Raw genomic sequence first — 20,060 nt, forward strand, 5'->3', positions numbered from 1 at the left:
CAACCAATTACCTTCAGAAGTAACATAATTACTTAAGTAAAGTCCACCTGTGTGCAATCTAAGTGTCACATGATCTCAGTATATATACACCTGTTCTGAAAGGCCCCAGAGTCTGCAATACCACTAAGCAAGGGGCACCATGAGGACCAATGAGCTCTCCAAACAGGTCAGGGACAAAGTTGTGGAGAAGTACAGATCAGGGTTGGGTTATAAAAAAAAATATTAGAAAAGTTGAACATCCCATGGAGCACCTATAAAAAATTGAAAGAATATGTCACCATGACAAACCTGCCAAGAGAGGGTCGCCCACCAAAACTCACAGACCAGGCAAGGATGGCATTAATCAGAGCGACAACAAAGACACCAAATATAACCCTGAAGGAGCTGCAAAGCTCCACAGCGGAGATTGGAGTATCTGTCCACAGGACCACTTTAAAGAGAATATGTTCCACCCAGACTGTTCTCCTAGAGTAGGATCTGGTAGGGCTAAAGTAGTGGGGATAGGGGTGGTTGGTTTTGGGGGTATAGTGGTGTATATGTGTAGGGTTAGATGGTGGTGCGATTTACTTTTCACTTCCCTTTTTAACTCCTCTTTTTGTTACAAAAGTGTAATTCACACTCCGACCTGTGACAGGCAGCAATACGCAACACAGCGTCTCGTCTGCCGGAAAATCACACAAAGACGTGACCAAGAAGAATTTCCAAGTTTGCGTTTTTACTGTTGTTACTGCAACCTTTATTAACACCCTGGAACTCAAAATATGACTAATTTAACTGCACAGCGTCACATATTTACCCCATGTAGTGTTTAATTCGCGTTGGAGACAGGTTGATACATGTTATCTAGGTAACGCTAGTTAGCTGCTAACGTTAGCTAACAATGTCTAGCTGTATGGTTTTTCACACTCAAATAGCCTCCATCATGGAGGTGCTAGCGAATGCAGCCGTGGCAGAAATCTGTAAACTCGTAGACGACGACTATGCAGTGTTTCGTTTGGAAATAACTCAAAGCCAGAAAGAAAACAGGGCATTGCGGAGGAAACTACTGGAAATGAAAGTGGCACGGGAGCGCGCAGAGAGGACAACGCGAGAGCGCGGCCTCGCCAGTCGTCCCAGTAGTGTCAAGATCCTCGATCGATACAGAGGAATGGCAAGAGGTACATTTAGCAGCAGGCCGAGACTTTGCGGCCCGTCCCCCTTTTCCCCCTGCACCCATAATTGGGTCTAGGATTTTTGGGGGGATAGTTCCCCAAATTATGTGCAAAGACACAATCATATTATAACCAGATTATTGTTTTACTGCATTTCTTATTATTTACTCAATGAAAACAATGTGATGCATGGAACATAATATAGTATATTGATAACTTATTGATATACTATTTATTTATGAGACATGTTACCTTACATCCTTGCCAATTGTTGACAGTGACAATAGTGTACAGTCGTGGCCAAAGGTTTTGAGAATGACACAAATATTAATTTTCAGTCTGCTGTCTCAGTTTGTCTGATGGCAATTTGCATATACTCCAGAATGTCATGAAGAGTGAACAGATGAATTGCAATCAATTACAAAGTCCCTCTTTGCCATGCAAATAAACTGAATCCCCCAAAAACATTTCCACTGCATTTCAGCCCTGCCACAAAAGGACCAGCTGACATCATGTCAGTGATTCTCTCGTTGACACAGAAGTGTGAGTGTTGACAAGGACAAGGTTGGAGATCACTCTGTCATGCTGACTGAGTTAAAATAACAAACTGGAAGCATCAAAAGGAGGGTGGTGCTTGGAATCAATTGTTCTTCCTCTGTCAACCGTGGTTACCTGCAAGGAAACACGTGCTGTCATCATTGCTTTGCAGAAAAAGGGCTTCACAGGCAAGGATATTGCTGCCAGTAAGATTGCACCTAAATCAATAATTTATCGGATCTTCAAGGAGAGCGGTTCAATTGTTGACACCAGGTCATCCTCCAAAAGTCTTCGCCTCACTGTGCGTGCAGATGCACGCCCACCTGCCTGCTGCCATTCCTAAGCAAGCTCTGTACTGGTGGTGACCCGATCCTGCAGCTGAATCAACTTTAGGAGACAGTCCTGGCGCTTGCTGGACTTTCTTGGGCACCCTGAAGCCTTCTTCACAAGAAGGGCAGCAAAGAAGCCACTTTTCTCCAGGAAAAACATCAGGGACAGACTGATATTTAGAAAAAGGTACAGGGATTGGACTGCCTAGGACTGGAGTAAAGTAATTTTCTCTGATGAATCCCCTTTCCAATTGTTTGGGGTGTCCGGAAAAAAAGCTTTGTTCCAACACATCCTCCGAGAGCAACTTCTCCCAACCATCCAGGAACAGTTTGGTGACGAACAATTCCTTTTCCAGCATGATGGAGCACCTTGCCATTAGGCAAAAGTGGCTCGGGGAACAAAATATTGATATTTTGGGTCCATGGTGAGGAAACTCCCCAGACCTTAATCCCATTGTGAACTTGTGGTCGTTCCTGAAGAGGCGGGTAGACAAACAAAAACCCACAAATTCTGACAAACTGCAAGAATGGGATGCCATCAGTCAGTATGTTGCCCAGAAGATAATTGACAGCATGCCAGGGCGAATTGCATAGGTCTTAAAAAAGTAGGGTCAGCACTGCAAATATTGACTCTTTGCATCAACTTCATGTAATTGTCAATAAAAGCCTTTGACACTTATGAAATGCTTGTAATTATACTTCAGTATTCCATAGTAACATCTGACAAAAATATCTAAAGACACTGAAGCAGCAAACTTTGAAAATTAATATTGGTGTCATTCTCAAAACTTTTGGCCACGACTGTACAATGTAGCCTTGAGCATTTACAGTATCTAACCTAACCACCACTTTCCCCCCACTCTCAGTTGAAGGACATCTCACTGGAGGCCACAGGAGCTTTGTGAAGCCAGCGGGACACAATACATGGAGAGATGACCAACCGATCACTGTTGATGAGGGGAGTGTAACCTCAACCCAGTACTTTATTGGGATCGAGGTTAGTGGTGCATAAAGAATGAGAGTTACTTTGTAAATCAAATGTGCCTGTTTATTTCAGTAGGGCTCCCCTCAGTTATTCACTTGCTGACATGTACAGTACATCCTCATTTACCTGTCATAGGGGAACTTGTGAGACTTCCCTACGAAGTACTGTTAATAACCCCTCTTATTGTGTTAGTCTGCAGATAAAGAGGCTGCAGGTCCTGGGGTCAAGCTGGAGAGGTTTGAAGGAGTGGAGGACCCACTGCACAACAGAGACATCCAGTCTGGAGCGCCCCCTGTAGCCAATGAGGACCCCACCACCACCCCAGTGCAGTCCAGGACACAATGCCTCATCACGGAGGTCAGTGGAACGCCGAACGCCATCCTCAAGTCAGAGTCAGACACCAAGACTTTAACTGTACACACAGGAGCTGACCACATATCAAACCCAGAGAGACGCGGGTTTGGGAGACTGTGCTGTCATCCAACTGCCGGTTCAGAGTATTTACCGGTATTTCACCAGAGGACGGTTCATTCCTGTGGGGATGGTGACGCGTTCGACACTAGCGGTGATGATCCATCTTGTTCTTACACCACAGAGATGGACCCTATCAACATATCCTTGGGTTTAGAGACACAGACTGATCTGTCTAGAGGGGACTGGAACCGGTACAGTAGTAGTGTGTACTCTGAAGGGTGCCTAGATAAGAAAGGGGAGGGTCTGATTGTAGATGAAGTGACTGTGAAAGTGGAGGGTGACGTTCCTCCTACACGGAATGCAGATAGTCACCTAGGGGACGGAAACTCACAGGGCAGAGATTTATTTGATTACAGGAGAAACTTACAGACAAATCTAAATGTTGCCACCCACTCCCTTTTACACACGTTCAAGGATCGCGACCCAGAGTCCACTTCGATGGGGCCTTCTGATTCACATAGCCTCGTCCTTTTCGATCAGGTATTGAACTCAAACGACACGACTAGAGCCCAGGTTCAGGGAGGGGGAGCCACATCAGGCAATAGTAAAGAGAAGAGGTTCCTCTGCATGTTCTGTAACAAAGGCTTCAGCTGCCCCCAGAAGGTGGAGATCCACCGGAGGGTCCACACAGGGGAGAAACCGTTCAGCTGTCCCCAGTGTCACATGCGCTTCGCCCAGGCCTGCAGCCTGAAGAGGCACCAGAGGGTCCACACAGGGGAGAAACCCTACAGTTGCCCCCAGTGTGAGAAGAGGTTCTCTCGCCAGCACCAGCTGAAGACGCACCTGAAGGTCCACACAGGAGAAAGGCCGTTTGCCTGTACGCACTGCGGGAAGCGGTTCTCCGAGAGGAGCTACCTCAGGATACACCAGCAGAAAAAACATTCCACTCTATAACATGAAAAGTAACCATTCCACTCGATAGCTTCTGATGTTTAGATGAAACCCTGCATTAAAGAGAAATATTCATTTATTGTCAGCAGAAAAGACCCACGGACTCATTTGGTATAACGAGAGTTACAGATTTCAGTGTTGAATATTCCTCAGTAGAATATTGCATCCAGACATTGTGTGATATATAATGCATATACAGTGGGGCAAAAAATAATTTTGTCAGCCACCAATTGTGCATGTTCTCCCACTTAAAAAGATGAGGCCTGTAATTTTCATCATAGGTACACTTCAACTATGACAGACAAAATGAGAAAAAAAAATCCAGAAAATCACATTGTAGGATTTTTAATGAATTTATTTGCAAATTATGGTGGAAAATAAGTATTTGGTCACCTACAAACAAGCAAGATTTCTGGCTCTCACAGACCTGTAACTTCTTCTTTAAGAGGCTCCTCTGTCCTCCACTCGTTACCTGTATTAATGGCACCTGTTTGAACTTATTATCAGTATAAAAGACACCTGTCCACAACAGTCACACTCCAAACTCCACTATGGCCAAGACCAAAGAGCTGTCAAAGGGCACCAGAAACAAAATTATAGACCTGCACCAGGCTGGGAAGACTGAATCTGCAATAGGTAAGCAGCTTGGTTTGAAGAAATCAACTGTGGGAGCAATTATTAGGAAATGGAAGACATACAAGACCACTGATACTCTCCCTCGATCTGGGGCTCCACGCAAGATCTCACCCCGTGGGGTCAAAATTATCACAAGAACGGTGAGAAAAAATCCCAGAACCACACGGGGGGGACCTAGTGAATGACCTGCAGAGAGCTGGGACCAAAGTAACAAAGCCTACCATCAGTCTTGATTAATTACTCATTGTCCAATCAGAAGATGCTCCATAGCAGGGTATTCATATCAGATTTCTTGATCCAACATCCTCTCACTCTGTATCTCTTACAGTCAGTAGACATGGATGATGGGAAGCCTGATCTGCTGCTGGTCAAAGAGGAGACAATAGAAGACAGACCAGAGAACATTGACCTGCTGAGTGGACTAAAGATGGGGGAGCAAGGTAAGGGAGAAATACATATAACCTACATACAGTAATAGATCTTCAATGGGAATAGTGATGCACCTGGCTATTATTGATGACATAAAAATCCAAATGTAGAGTTCTCTGCCATGTTTGTAAAGTCTATTTTCTAAACTCTTCCTGGAGGCGGTTGGCTGGAGGATAACAGAGGCGACTGGGCGGCCATATTGGATTACCATACAGGTGCAGCCAAGGGCCCAGGGGACAACATCATCGAGCAAGCAGGGACCAAAGGCAACATAGTGGAGGTCAGTGGATGGGACAGCATCCTCAACTCTGGGCTGGGGAACAACACTGTTAACCACAACCAGAAACAGACTGACGAACACAAAACAACAAACCAAACTTAGTCTCCATGACAACAGATTAGCTGAGAACAGGGCGAGGTGTAGATCTGGTCTGCAGAGACAGGGAGGTGTCCATATGCAGCAGAAGAGAACAGACACAGACTCAGCTAGCGATGCTCCATCCTGCTCCTATAGATTCAGAGAGACTGATGGTGCCTCAGGTTAACCCCCTAACAGGTGCTGCCTTCAGCCTGCTTTCTATAGGATCTATCAACTGGAACATGGACCCTGCAACAACACAGACACTCCCTGGCCTTCATCCTCCTCACACTCTCCTAATGTTAAACCAGACCTCAGACAAGCCCATTGACAAATTACAGTAGTAGTGCTATCAGCAAATATAGTGGCAAGGAGAAGCACATCCTGTGTTCGTTCTGTGGGAAAGCCTTCAGTTTCCCCAAGCAGGTGGAGATCTACCAGAGGATGGACAAGGGGGAGAAACCATTCGGGTGCCACCTGTGCCGGGCCAGTTTACCAGACACATCCAACCTGAAGAGGCACCAGAGGGTCCAAACAGGGGAGAAATCCTACAGCTGCCCTCACTGTGAGAAGAGGTTCTCCCACCAGCACCATCTGAAGATCCACCTGAATGTCCACAAGGGAGAGAGGCCGTTCACCTGTACACATTGCAGGAAGAGGTTCTCAGAGAGGAGCTATCTCAGGATACACCAGCAGAAAATGCACACGGCCCATGTATAGTGACATGTAATATAGTATTAGTTAGTTTGTAATTAATTCTGTTGGTTTTGTATGTAGTAGGGAAGTGAGGAAATAATGTGTATGATGAGGCAGAGTAGATGATATGGTGATGGTTGGTGTGATGGTGTCTGTAAAAATGCTTCACTGATGAAAAGTGAGAACCTTGTCCTGTTTGATGCTGTGGTTTCTGGTGAAATACCAAGTGTCTTATTACATTTTTCCCTCAAAATATTTAAAAATGTATTCTATCAAAGTGAAGGTTCTAGATTTAACTGTATGACCATTTATTTTGTTGAACTGAATTACAAAATTGAGAGACAATTTTTTAAATAATTGCTGCGACTGAGTTTCCCTTATCTCAGTGGAACAAAACATTATACATGTTTTTTAATCAACACATATGGACATTATTTATATTTATGTATTTATAATACACTCCAATGGCTCCAAGGTTGCAAGTTCAAATCCCAGAGCTGACAAGCTACAAATCTGTCATTCTGCCCCTGAACAGGCAGTTAACCCACTGTTTCTAGGCCGTCATTGAAAATAAGAATTTGTTCTTAACTAAGGTGGTAAAATATATATATATTTTTTTTACAAATTGAATCACAATGATACGGGCTAGACTGTGGTAAACATTTTATAATGTCATATTTTTGTGTGTACTGCAAAGTTTCTTATGTAAAACGTTATACTTTTCTGTTCAATTTGTGTTTAAAGTCTGCAGTCCATGAGGACCTGCTGATATCCGGTGTTGCTGGCTGGAAATACTGGACCTCTGAGGTGGCTGGTCACAAACCATGGCCCCGGATCAGAACCATAGATCAGGGGCCATCACTCTTCCTTCCAGAGTCGGAACAAGGACCGAACCACGAGGGACAGAGACTCCACCACCACACAAAACACAACCAGTGGACTGAACAACCTCAGTCCTGGTGGTCATCAGAGAGATAGAGGTTCCAGTCAGGGATCCAGTCTGCAGCCCAGACCCTTCTCTTCACAGTCTCAGTGCAGGGATGAAGCAGGGTCTGGGGCTGATAGAGATAGACCCTCCTGTTCCTATGATACAAACACCACAGTATCCACAATGAACAGAGCAGGTCACCCTGGGCTTCAGCCTTCATAGAGAGTGGTGGGAGACTCCCCTGGTGGTAGTCTATCAGCAGGTCTGTCTTCTCCTTCAGAGTCTCCTCTAATGCCTGGTGACTGGGTTCATAGAAAGCCTGGACCTGGGTCTAGCCTTCCTCAGTTACCTCATGGTTACCCCACTAATACAGACAAGGTCAGGATGGGCGTTCACCACAAGCGGTACCTAGCCTATAACACAGCACACAATCCCAACAACACCCAAACAATGGCTAGAGGTCAAGGAGGGAGCTCAAAGACTAACCACCTGAGGGTGGTCGCTCCTGCTTCTACCTCCTCTGGTGTCATTGGGTCACAACGTGGGAGGCCGAGCGTTAGGACAGACGCTGACAAGCATTACGCCTGTTCCACATGTGGGAAGTGCTTCGCTGAGGCAAACTATGTGAAGGAGCACCAGACCGTTCACACCAAGGAGAGGCCCTTCAAGTGCAAACTATGTTACAAGAGCTTCTCCTTCCGGAGTAGCCTTATCAGACATAGGAGTGTCCACAATGTGGAGAAATCGGAGCAGTGTGGCTAGAGAGGGCTCCCGAGTGGCGCAGCGGTCTAAAGCACTGCATCTCAGTGCTAGAGGCATCACTACAGACCCTGGTTTGATTCCAGGCTGTATCACAACCGGCCGTGATTGGGAGGCCCATACGGCGGCGCACAATTGGCCGAGCGTCGTCTGGGTTAGGATTTGGCCGGGGTATGCAGTCATTGTAAATAAGAATTTGTTCTTAACTGACTTGCCTAGTTAAATAACTAAAAATGTGAAGATGTACACAGGGGACCATACTTCAGCTATCATGTGAAGTGACCTGGAGTAAGAGCAGTGGCATTCTGGAGGTGGGCAGAACGCCAGTGGGCAATTAGTATACTCACTTCTTAATCCCCACGATGCATATCAAAGTAGTGTAGTGGAGGTATACCCTGTGTCAATAAGGCTGATGGAACAGATCTAGAATGTTTATCTTACAATGTTGCTAAACTATTATTTCGTCACATTTTCGCAACGTGCACACAGTGTTAAGCCTATGCGCAAATGATTCAAAATTCAATTTGTGGGAAAAGAACTTTGTGCAATCGTGAGGAATAAAATTGGCTACTTCAAAATGGAGATAGGCTCAGTGGTGCTGCCCATAATGGCATGGATACAGTAATGAGGCCTCTTTCCATCTACGTTTTGGCCTGACTGTGAAAGACCAATATGGATTCTATTATTTTAGGTCATTTAGAGTGTATGTCACTTTCACATTACATTAATTACACAGGGCACCTTTTCTTCCTGTTTGGGAATTTTTTGGGCACCACTTCACCACTGGGTAAGAGGACAATTAACCACTCATTAACCTTTTGTTAATTTGTCATTTGAAATAGGATTGTGTAAGTACCTGTTTTTAGAGAGACAGTACCTAGGCAAGAACAACCTAGACTAGAACAAGGACAGTTTAATATTTACCTTACTGAGGTGATGTAGATGGAATAAAGTCATTCTATTATTTTCTACTCTATTCTTGCGAACACACTTTTCTTTCTAAACAAGTCTGCTCTCAGCTTGAAAGATACTGATCATAGGAGATGTGGGGCTCTATTTCCGGCTGGCGTTATGGCAGGGCAAGTACAGGTTAGTTTGCAATTTGAGTATGTAAAAACTGACACTGGCATTTTCCAACACATGCGCAAGGTTCAGCAATTGACCTGACTAATCTCAGCTCACTAGCTCTGAGGTGGGAGGAGTGGCAATATTTAAGGTGTGTCCTTGAAAACATGTGCAAAAGTGACACTTTCATGCAGCGCATATCGAGATATTTAAGACCAATGAAAAGCAGGTCTTAGTTGTAACTCACTTGGTAATGGCATGGATTTTGTGAGCGGAAGTGCAACTTATCCAGCCGTGACACAGATTGCATTTATACTCATGGAACAAGAGAAAATACGTGCTTTTTATGCCGGTAACTCTTGTATTAATAAATTTTTTTATTTTTAATTTGGTTGAAATTGATTAAAAACCAAGCATAATTTGTGACACCTACCCCAGCCAAACCCAGACAATGCTGGGCCAATTGTGCACTGCCCTATGAGATTCCCAATCATGGCTGGATGTGATACAGTCTGGATTCGAACCAGAGACTGTAGTGACGCATCTTGCACTGAGATGCGGTGCCTTAGACCACTGCACCACTCTGGAGCCCAAGTGGATGGTCAGTTCTTGCATCCATAGCTTTACCTATGAATTTGAGAGCAGTTACATTTTTCCAACCACATCCCTCAAATCAAATGCATTTATATAGCCCTTCTTACATCAGCTGATATCTCAAAGTGCTGTACAGAAACCCAGCCTAAAACCCCAAACAGCAAGCAATGCAGGTGTAGAAGCACGGTGGCTAGGAAAAACTCCCTAGAAAGGCCAAAGACAGCAAGGAGTCATCATGCCAGGTAGTCCTGAGGCATGGTCCTAGAGCTCAGTTCCTCCGAGAGAAAGAAAGAAGAGAATTAGAGAGAGCATACTTAAATTCACACTGGACACCGGATAAGACAGGAGAAGTACTCCAGATATAACAAACTGACCCTAGCCCCCCGACACATAAACTACTGCAGCATAAATACTGGAGGCTGAGACAGTAGGGGTCAGGAGACACTGTGGCCTCATCCGATGATACCCCCGGACAGGGCCAAACAGGAAGGATATAACCCCACCCACTTTGCCAAAGCACATCCCCCACTCCACTAGAGGGATATCTTCAACCACCAAATAATTTTGCACGCCCAATTTTTCAGTTTTTGATTTGTTAAAAAAGATTGAAATATCCAATAAATGTCGTTCCACTTCATGATTGTGTCCCACTTGTTGTTGATTCTTCACAAAAAAATACAGTTTTATATCTTTATGTTTGAAGCCTGAAATGTGGCAAAAGGTCGCAAAGTTCAAGGGGGCCGAATACTTTCGCAAGGCACTGTATATATATATTTACAACTTTTTTCACATACATTTTATTTTTATTTTCCATCAACTCATCTTCAAAACACTCTCCTACAACCCGCCTCACCAATTTATATTTATAAAAAAGTATTATTTACCTCAAATCTATAATCCTCCAAGAAGCTAGCCAGAAACTCCAAGAAGCTAGCCAGAAACTAGCCAGAAGCTAGCCCAGAAGCTAATCAGAAGCTAGTTCAGAAGCTAGTTAGCTTCTTTACTGGCAAATCGTTAGTATTCAGCTAACCACGGTTTGTGGTCATCAGCTATCCTTTAGCTCGAAAATCTATCGCCAGTTTTGTACGGCGCGGCGCAGCGCGGCTCGGAACGGAACATACCGGACCAATTTTTCTCTCCATGTCCCTGGATTTCAACTGCTCTCTGGACATTCATACCCGGATCTCACAGCTAGCTAGCTGCTATCCGTGTGACTATCGGCTTTCGTCGATTCCGGAGCAAACATCAATTATTCCGGAGCTAGCCAGCTCCGTCAATCACTCCTGAGTTCCATCAATCACTCCTGGGCTGCAGTCACCTATCCGGACCCGTTTTACTGCCTACGCGGAGCCCCACCGGGCCTTCACAACTGGACTGCCGACGTTATCTACCCGAAGGAGATCCGGCTGGCTCCTCCGTCGCGACGTTACCTGAACGCCCATCTGCGGCCTGCTAACCGTTAGCTGTCTTACCGGCTGCTATCTGAATAGACAATCGGACAATTTATTTATTTTTATTATTATTATTATGTTTTCTTCTTGGGCCTCTATAACTATATCTATTGTTTTTATTTTTGTTGTTGTTGTGTGATTTGGATTAATCCCCTCTACCACACGGAACCACACTAATCTACTGACGGAACGCAAGAGGTGGCTAACAACAGACCTCCATCCTATGCTAGCTTGCTACCGATGGCCTGGCTAGCTGTCTAAATCGCCGTGACCCCCAACCAACATCTCCACTCACTGGACCATTTTGATCACTCGACTAAGCATGCCTCTCCTTAATGTCAATATGTCTTGTCCATTGCTGTTCTGGTTAGTGTTTATTGGCTTATTTCACTGTAGAGCCTCTAGTCCTGCTCACTATACCTTATCCAACCTATTAGTTCCACCACCCACACATGCAATGACATCTCCTGGTTTCAATGATGTTTCTAGAGACAATATCTCTCTCTTCATCACTCAATACCTAGGTTTACCTCCACTGTATTCACATCCTACCATACCTTTGTCTGTACATTATACCTTGATGCTATTTTATCGCCCCCAGAAACCTCCTTTTACTCTCTGTTCCAGACGTTCTAGACGACCAATTCTTATTGCTTTTAGCCACACCCTTATTCTACTCCTCCTATGTTCCTCTGGCGATGTAGAGGTGAATCCAGGCCCTGCAGTGCCTAGCTCCACTCCTATTCCCCAGGCGCTCTCTTTTGAGGACTTCTGTAACCGTAATAGCCTTGGTTTCATGCATGTTAACATTAGAAGCCTCCTCCCTAAGTTTGTTCTATTCACTGCTTTAGCACACTCTGCCAACCCGGATGTTCTAGCTGTGTCTGAATCCTGGCTTAGGAAGACCACCAAAAATTCAGACATTTTAATTCCAAACTACAACATTTTCAGACAAGATAGAACTGCCAAAGGGGGCGGTGTTGCAATCTACTGCAAAGATAGCCTGCAGAGTTCTGTCCTACTATCCAGGTCTGTACCCAAACAATTTGAACTTCTACTTTTAAAAATCCACCTCTCTAAAAACAAGTCTCTCACCGTTGCCGCCTGCTATAGACCACCCTCTGCCCCCAGCTGTGCTCTGGACACCATATGTGAACTGATTGCCCCCCATCTATCTTCAGAGCTCGTGCTGCTAGGCGACCTAAACTGGAACATGCTTAACACCCCAGCCATCCTACAATCTAAACTTGATGCCTTCAATCTCACACAAATTATCAATGAACCTACCAGGTACCTCCCCAAAGCCTTAAACACGGGCACCCTCATAGATATCATCCTAACCAACTTCCCCTCTAAATACACCTCTGCTGTCTTCAACCAAGATCTCAGCGATCACTGCCTCATTGCCTGCATCCGTAATGGGTCAGCGGTCAAACGACCTCCACTCATCACTGTAAAACGCTCCCTGAAACACTTCAGCGAGCTGGCCTTTCTAATCGACCTGGCCGGGGTATCCTGGAAGGATATTGATCTCATCCCGTCAGTAGAGGATGCCTGGATATTTTTTTAAATGCCTTCCTAACCATCTTAAATAAACATGCCCCATTCAAGAAATTTAGAACCAGGAACAGATATAGCCCTTGGTTCTCCCCAGACCTGACTGCCCTTAACCAACACAAAAACATCCTATGGCGTTCTGCATTAGCATCGAACAGCCCCCGTGATATACAGCTGTTCAGGGAAGCCAGAAACCATTATACACAGGCAGTTAGAAAAGCCAAGGCTAGCTTTTTCAAGCAGAAATTTGTGTGGACACGTGCAAATACTTAGGTGTCTGGTTAGACTGTAAACTCTCCTTCCAGAGCCATATCAAACATCTCCAATCCAAAGTTAAATCTAGAATTGGCTTCCTATTTCGCAACAAAGCATCCTTCACTCATGCTGCCAAACATACCCTTGTAAAACTGACCATCCTACCAATCCTCGACTTTGGCGATGTCATTTACAAAATAGCCTCCAATACCCTACTCAACAAATTGGATGCAGTCTATCACAGTGCAATCCGTTTTGTCACCAAAGCCCCATATACTACCCACCATTGCGACCTGTACGCTCTCGTTGGCTGGCCCTCGCTTCATACTCGTCGCCAAACCCACTGGCTCCATGTCATCTACAAGACCCTGCTAGGTAAAGTCCCCCCTTATCTCAGCTCGCTGGTCACCATAGCATCTCCCACCTGTAGCACACGCTCCAGCAGGTATATCTCTCTAGTCACCCCCAAAACCAATTCTTTCTCCTTCCAGTTCTCTGCTGCCAATGACTGGAACGAACTACAAAAATCTCTGAAACTGGAAACACTTATCTCCCTCACTAGCTTTAAGCACCAACTGTCAGAGCAGCTCACAGATTACTGCACCTGTACATAGCCCACCTATAATTTAGCCCAAACAACTACCTCTTTCCCAACTGTATTGAATTAATTTATTTATTTTGCTCCTTTGCACCCCATTATTTTTATTTCTACTTTGCACATTCTTCCATTGCAAAACTACCATTCCATTGTTTTACTTGCTATATTGTATTTACTTTGCCACCATGGCCTTTTTTGCCTTTACCTCCCTTCTCACCTCATTTGCTCACATTGTATATAGACTTGTTTATACTGTATTATTGACTGTATGTTTGTTTTACTCCATGTGTAACTCTGTGTCGTTGTATCTGTCGAACTGCTTTGCTTTATCTTGGCCAGGTCACAATTGTAAATGAGAACTTGTTCTCAACTTGCCTACCTGGTTAAATAAAGGTGAAATAAATCAATAAAAATAACTTTAGACCGTCCCCTCGCCCATACCCGGGCACGACCCAGGGACCCTCTGCACACATCAACAACAGTCACCCACGAAGCATCGTTACCCATCACTCCACAAAAGCTGTGGCCCTTGCAGAGCAAGGGGAACCACTACTTCAAGGTCTCAGATCAAGTGACTTTTACCGATTGAAATGCTAATTAGAGCGCACCACCGCTAACTAGCTAGCCATTTCACATCCGTTACACCTGGATGGGAGAGCAGATGCTGCTGGAAGTGGCCAGCAGGAGCACCCTTTCCACTGCCTTAGGCATTGCCCTCTGTTGGGTGCTGTCTTTCGGATGGGACGTTAAACGGGTGTCCTGACTCTCTGTGGTCACTAAATATCCCATGGCACTTATCGTAAGAGTAGGGGTGTTAACCCCTCAGCTTACAATTGGCTCAGTCATCCCCCCTCCTCTCCCCTGTAATTATTCCCCAGGTTGATGCTGTAAATGAGAATGTGTTCTCAGTAAACTTACCAGGTAAAATAAGGGTTAAATACAGTGCCTTGCGAAAGTATTCGGCCCCCTTGAACTTTGCGACCTTTTGCCACATTTCAGGCTTCAAACATAAAGATATAAAACTGTATTTTTTGTGAAGAATCAACAACAAGTGGGACACAATCATGAAGTGGAACGACATTTATTGGATATTTCAAACTTTTTTAACAAATCAAAAACTGAAAAATTGGGCGTGCAAAATTATTCAGCCCCTTTACTTTCAGTGCAGCAAACTCTCTCCAGAAGTTCAGTGAGGATCTCTGAATGATCCAATGTTGACCTAAATGACTAATGATGATAAATACAATCAACCTGTGTGTAATCAAGTCTCCGTATAAATGCACCTGCACTGTGATAGTCTCAGAGGTCCGTTAAAAGCGCAGAGAGCATCATGAAGAACAAGGAACACTCCAGGCAGGTCCGAGATACTGTTGTGAAGAAGTTTAAAGCCGGATTTGGATACAAAAAGATTTCCCAAGCTTTAAACATCCCAAGGAGCACTGTGCAAGCGATAATATTGAAATGGAAGGAATATCAGACCACTGCAAATCTACCAAGACCTGGCCGTCCCTCTAAACTTTCAGCTCATACAAGGAGAAGACTGATCAGAGATGCAGCCAAGAGGCCCATGATCACTCTGGATGAACTGCAGAGATCTACAGCTGAGGTGGGAGACTCTGTCCATAGGACAACAATCAGTCGTATATTGCACAAATCTGGCCTTTATGGAAGAGTGGCAAGAAGAAAGCCATTTCTTAAAGATATCCATAAAAAGTGTTGTTTAAAGTTTGCCACAAGCCACCTGGGAGACACACCAAACATGTGGAAGAAGGTGCTCTGGTCAGATGAAACCAAAATTGATCCTTTTGGCAACAATGCAAAACGTTATGTTTGGCGTAAAAGCAACACAGCTCATCACCCTGAACACACATTCCCCACTGTCAAACATGGTGGTGGCAGCATCATGGTTTGGGCCTGCTTTTCTTCAGCAGGGACAGGGAAGATGGTTAAAATTGATGGGAAGATGGATGGAGCCAAATACAGGACCATTCTGGAAGAAAACCTGATGGAGTCTGCAAAAGACCTGAGACTGGGACGGAGATTTGTCTTCCAACAAGACAATGATCCAAAACATAAAGCAAAATCTACAATGGAATGGTTCAAAAATAAACATATCCATGTGTTAGAATGGCCAAGTCAAAGTCCAGACCTGAATCCAATCGAGAATCTGTGGAAAGAACTGAAAACTGCTGTTCACAAATGCTCTCCATCCAACCTCACTGAGCTCGAGCTGTTTTGCAAGGAGGAATGGGAAAAAATGTCAGTCTCTCGATGTGCAAAACTGATAGAGACATACCCCAAGCGACTTACAGCTGTAATCGCAGCAAAAGGTGGCGCTACAAAGTATTAACTTAAGGGGGCTGAATAATTTTGCACGCCCAATTTTTCAGTTTTTGATTTGTTAAAAAAGTTTGAAATATCCAATAAATGTCGTTCCACTTCATGATTGTGTCCCACTTGTTGTTGATTCTTCACAAAAAAATACAGTTTTATATCTTTATGTTTGAAGCCTGAAATGTGGCAAAAGGTCGCAAAGTTCAAGGGGGCCGAATACTTTCGCAAGGCACTGTAAATAACAGCCTCCACTCTTCTGGGAGGGCTTTCCACTAGATGTTGAAACATTCCTGCGGGGACTTGCTTCCATTCAGCCACGATCATTAGTGAGGTCAGGTACTGATTAGAGGTAGACCGGTTATGATTTTTCAATGCAGATACCGATTATTGGACGACCAAAAAAAGCAGATACCGATTAATCGGCCAATTTCTGAAATTGATTTTTTTTTTTTATGTATTTTTTATATTATATATTTATTTGTAATAATGACAATTACAACAATACTGAATGAACAATTAACACTTTTACTTTAACTTAATATAATATATACAGTTGAAGTCGGAAGTTTACATACACCATAGCCAAATACATTTAAACTCAGTTTTTCCACAATTCCTGACATTTAATCCAAGTAAAAATTCCCTGTCTTAGGTCAGTTAGGATCATCACTTTATTTTAAGAATGTGAAATGTCAGAATAATAGTAGAGAGAATGAATTCTTTCAGCTTTTATTTATTTCATCACATTCCCAGTAGATCAGAAGTTTACATACACTCAATTAGTATTTGGCAGCATTGCCTTTAAATTGTTTAACTTAGGTCAAACATTTTGGGTAGCCTTCCACAAGCTTCCCACAATAAGTTGGGTGAATTTTGGCCCATTCCTCCTGACAGAGCTGGTGTAACTGAGTCAGGTTTGTAGGCCTTGCTCGCACACGCTTTTTCAGTTCTGCCCAAACATTTTCTATAGGATTGAGGTCAGGGCTGTGATGGCCACTCCAATACCTTGACTTTGTTGTCCTTAAGCCATTTTGCCACAACATTGGAAGTATGCTTGGAGTCATTGTTCATTTGGAACATTTGCGACCAAGCTTTAACTTCCGGACTGATGTCTTGAGCTGTTGCTTCAATATATCCACATAATTTCCTCCCTCATGATGCCATCTATTTTGTGAAGTGCACTAGTCCCTCCTGCAGCAAAGCACCCCCAAAACATGATGCTGCCACCCCCATGCTTCACGATTGGGATGGTGTTCTTTGGCTTGCAAGCCTTCCCCTTTTCCTCCAAACATAACAATGGGTATTATGGCCAAACAGTTCTATTTTTGTTTCATCAGACCAGAGGACATTTCTCCAAAAGTACAATCTTTGTCCCCATGTGCAGTTGCAAACCGTAGTCTGGCTTTTTTAATGGCGGTTTTGGAGAAGTGGCTTCTTCCTTGTTGAGCGGCCTTTCAGGATAAGTCGATATAAGACTAGTTTTACTGGGGACATAGATACTTTTGTACCTGTTTCCTCCAGCATCTTCACAATGTCCTTTGCTGTTGTTCAGGGATTGATTTGCACTTTTCGCACCAAAGTATGTTCATCTCTAGGAGACAGAACGCGTCTCCTTCCTGAGCGGTGTGACGGCTGCGTGGTCCCATGGTGTTCATACTTGTGTACTATTGTTTGTACAGGTGAACGTGGTACCTTCAGGCGTTTGGAAATTGCTCCCAAGGATGAACCAGACTTGTGAAGGTCTACAATTTTTTTCTGAGGTCTTGGCTGATTTATTTAGATTTTCCCATGATGTCAAGCAAAGAGGCACTGGGTTTGAAGGTAGGCCTTGAAATATATCCACAGGTACACCTCCAATTGACTGAAATTATGTCAATTAGCCTAGCAGAAACTTCTAAAGCCATGAAATAATTTTCTGGAATTTTCCAAGCTGTTTAAAGGCACAGTCAACTTAGTGAATGTAAACTTCTGACTCACTGGAATTGTGATACAACTGTTGGACAAATTACTTGTCATGCACAAAGTAGATGTCCCAACCGACTTGCCAAACTATTTTGTTAACAAAACATTTGTTGTGTGGTGGAAAAACAAGTATTAATGCCTCCAACCTAAGTCTATGTAAACTTCTGACTTCAACTGTAAATAAAATTGATTTAGTCTCAAATAAATAATGAAACATGCTCAATTTGCTTTACATAATGCAAAAACACAGTGTTGGAGAAGAAAGTAAAGGTGCAATATGTGCCATGTAAAAAAGACAACGTTTAAGTTCCTTGCTCAGAACATATGAAAGCTGGTGGTTAAAAATTCCCAGTTTTTTTTTTAAAACCTTTATTTAAATAGGTAAGTCAGTTAAGAACAATGACAGTCTAGGAACAGTGATTTAACTGCCTGTTCTCGGGCAGAACGACAGATTTGCACCTTGTCAGCTCAGGGATTTGAACTTGCAACCTTCCGGTTACTAGTCCAACGCTCTAACCACTAGGCTACCCTGCCGCCTCAATATTCCCAGTTAAGAATTTTTAGGTTGTAGTTATTATAGGAATTATGACAGACTATTTCTCTTTATATAATTTGTATTTCATATACCTTTGACTATTGGATGTTCTAATAGGCACTTTAGTATTGCCAACCGAATCTCAGGAGTTTATAGGCTTGAAGTCATAAACAGCGCTGTGATAAAGCATTGCTAAGAGCTGCTGGCAAACACAGTAAAGTTTGAATGAATGCTTACGAGCCTGCTGCTGCCTACCACCGCTCAGTCAGACTGCTCTATCAGGTTTCAAATCATTAACTAATGAGATGCTATTGAGGCCACAATACTACACTGTCTGAGCCAAGGACTACATGCTTTCTGGTACGTTTTAATTACAATAATGGGTGGGGTCAATATATTCTATGACATACATACTTTTTTTGTTAACTAGTAAATAGTAGCCTACAGCAAAGTGTGTTTAAATCATTTCTAACTTGTGAACAATTTCTGCTAGTTAGTTTTTGCTACCATGTGGGTTGCTTGAGCCTGCTAACTGAGGAGTGTTAATTCGCCTCTTTCCATACATGTTTAATTTAAAACATTTATCTTACAAAGGAGTTGTTTAATCTAACTGCTTAACTATTTATCTCTACATGGAATTGTATTTAATTTTACAGGAAAATGCCTTGGGCACTATCTGATGTGCGGAGACATTTCACTGCAGCTAATGTAGAAGGAAAAGCTGTGTACATTTGCAAATACTGTGCCAAATCATATGTGAAGAATGCAACAAAGATGAAGAATCATCTGGCATAAAGATCCCTTAGCACTCACAACAAGCAACCTCTGACAAAAGTCCCTCTACTTCTATTCAAGGTGAAAATGATGAATCAGACACCTTATCGATAGCAACAGCTCATGGTCCTCCTGGAATCAGCAGTTTTTTTTACTCTATGGAGGATCGTAGTCAAAGAAATGCTGATGAATGTCTTGCTCGAGCTGTGTATGCAACTTGTTCACCTCTGATGCTTACAGGCAATGTGTATTGAAATACATTTCTGAATGTTCTTTGCCCAGCATACACCCCTCCAACGAGACATGCTTTATCTACACATTTACTGGATGCAGAGTTCAAGTAAAGGTCAAGCAAATCATAGAGAAAGCAGACTGTATTGCAATCATGTCTGATGGGTGGTTGAATGTTCGTGGGCAAGGAATAATCAACTACATCATCTCCACCCCTCAACCAGTATTCTATAAGAGCACAGACACAAGGGACAACAGACACACCGGTCTCTACATTGCGGATGAGTTGAAGGAAGTCATCAATGACCTTGGACCACAGAAGGTATTTGCACTGGTGACAGACAATGCTGTGAACATGAAGGCTGCTTGGTGTAAAGTGGAGGAGTCCTACCCTCACATCATACCCATTGGCTGTGCTGCTCATGCATTGAATCTGCTCCTCAAGGACATCATGGCACTGAAAACAATGGATACACTCTACAAGAGAGCCAAGGAAATGGTTAGGTAGCAGCAATCTACCTCACCAAGCAA

The 20,060-nt window shown here is 43.6% G+C and overlaps 3 protein-coding genes across 3 annotated transcripts in view; all 3 read left to right on the forward strand.

Moving 5' to 3' along the window:
- Positions 1-20,060, forward strand: part of LOC109901171 (zinc finger protein 16-like) — a 174,268-nt gene that overhangs the window by 45,099 nt on the left and 109,109 nt on the right. The window lies entirely within an intron of this gene.
- Positions 635-10,470, forward strand: LOC109901212 (uncharacterized). The gene is made up of 6 exons (XM_020497268.2): positions 635-1,157; positions 2,884-3,014; positions 3,195-3,359; positions 5,332-5,443; positions 5,591-5,712; positions 7,231-10,470. Exons 1-6 carry the CDS (start codon positions 881-883, stop codon positions 7,462-7,464), a joined length of 1,041 nt encoding a protein of 346 aa, XP_020352857.2. The 5' UTR covers positions 635-880; the 3' UTR covers positions 7,465-10,470.
- Positions 3,369-4,631, forward strand: LOC116352789 (oocyte zinc finger protein XlCOF20-like). The gene has a single exon (XM_031836634.1). It carries the CDS (start codon positions 3,600-3,602, stop codon positions 4,368-4,370), a length of 771 nt encoding a protein of 256 aa, XP_031692494.1. The 5' UTR covers positions 3,369-3,599; the 3' UTR covers positions 4,371-4,631.

This window comes from Oncorhynchus kisutch, linkage group LG12, assembly GCF_002021735.2.
Source record: "Oncorhynchus kisutch isolate 150728-3 linkage group LG12, Okis_V2, whole genome shotgun sequence".
Lineage (NCBI taxonomy): Eukaryota > Metazoa > Chordata > Actinopteri > Salmoniformes > Salmonidae > Oncorhynchus > Oncorhynchus kisutch.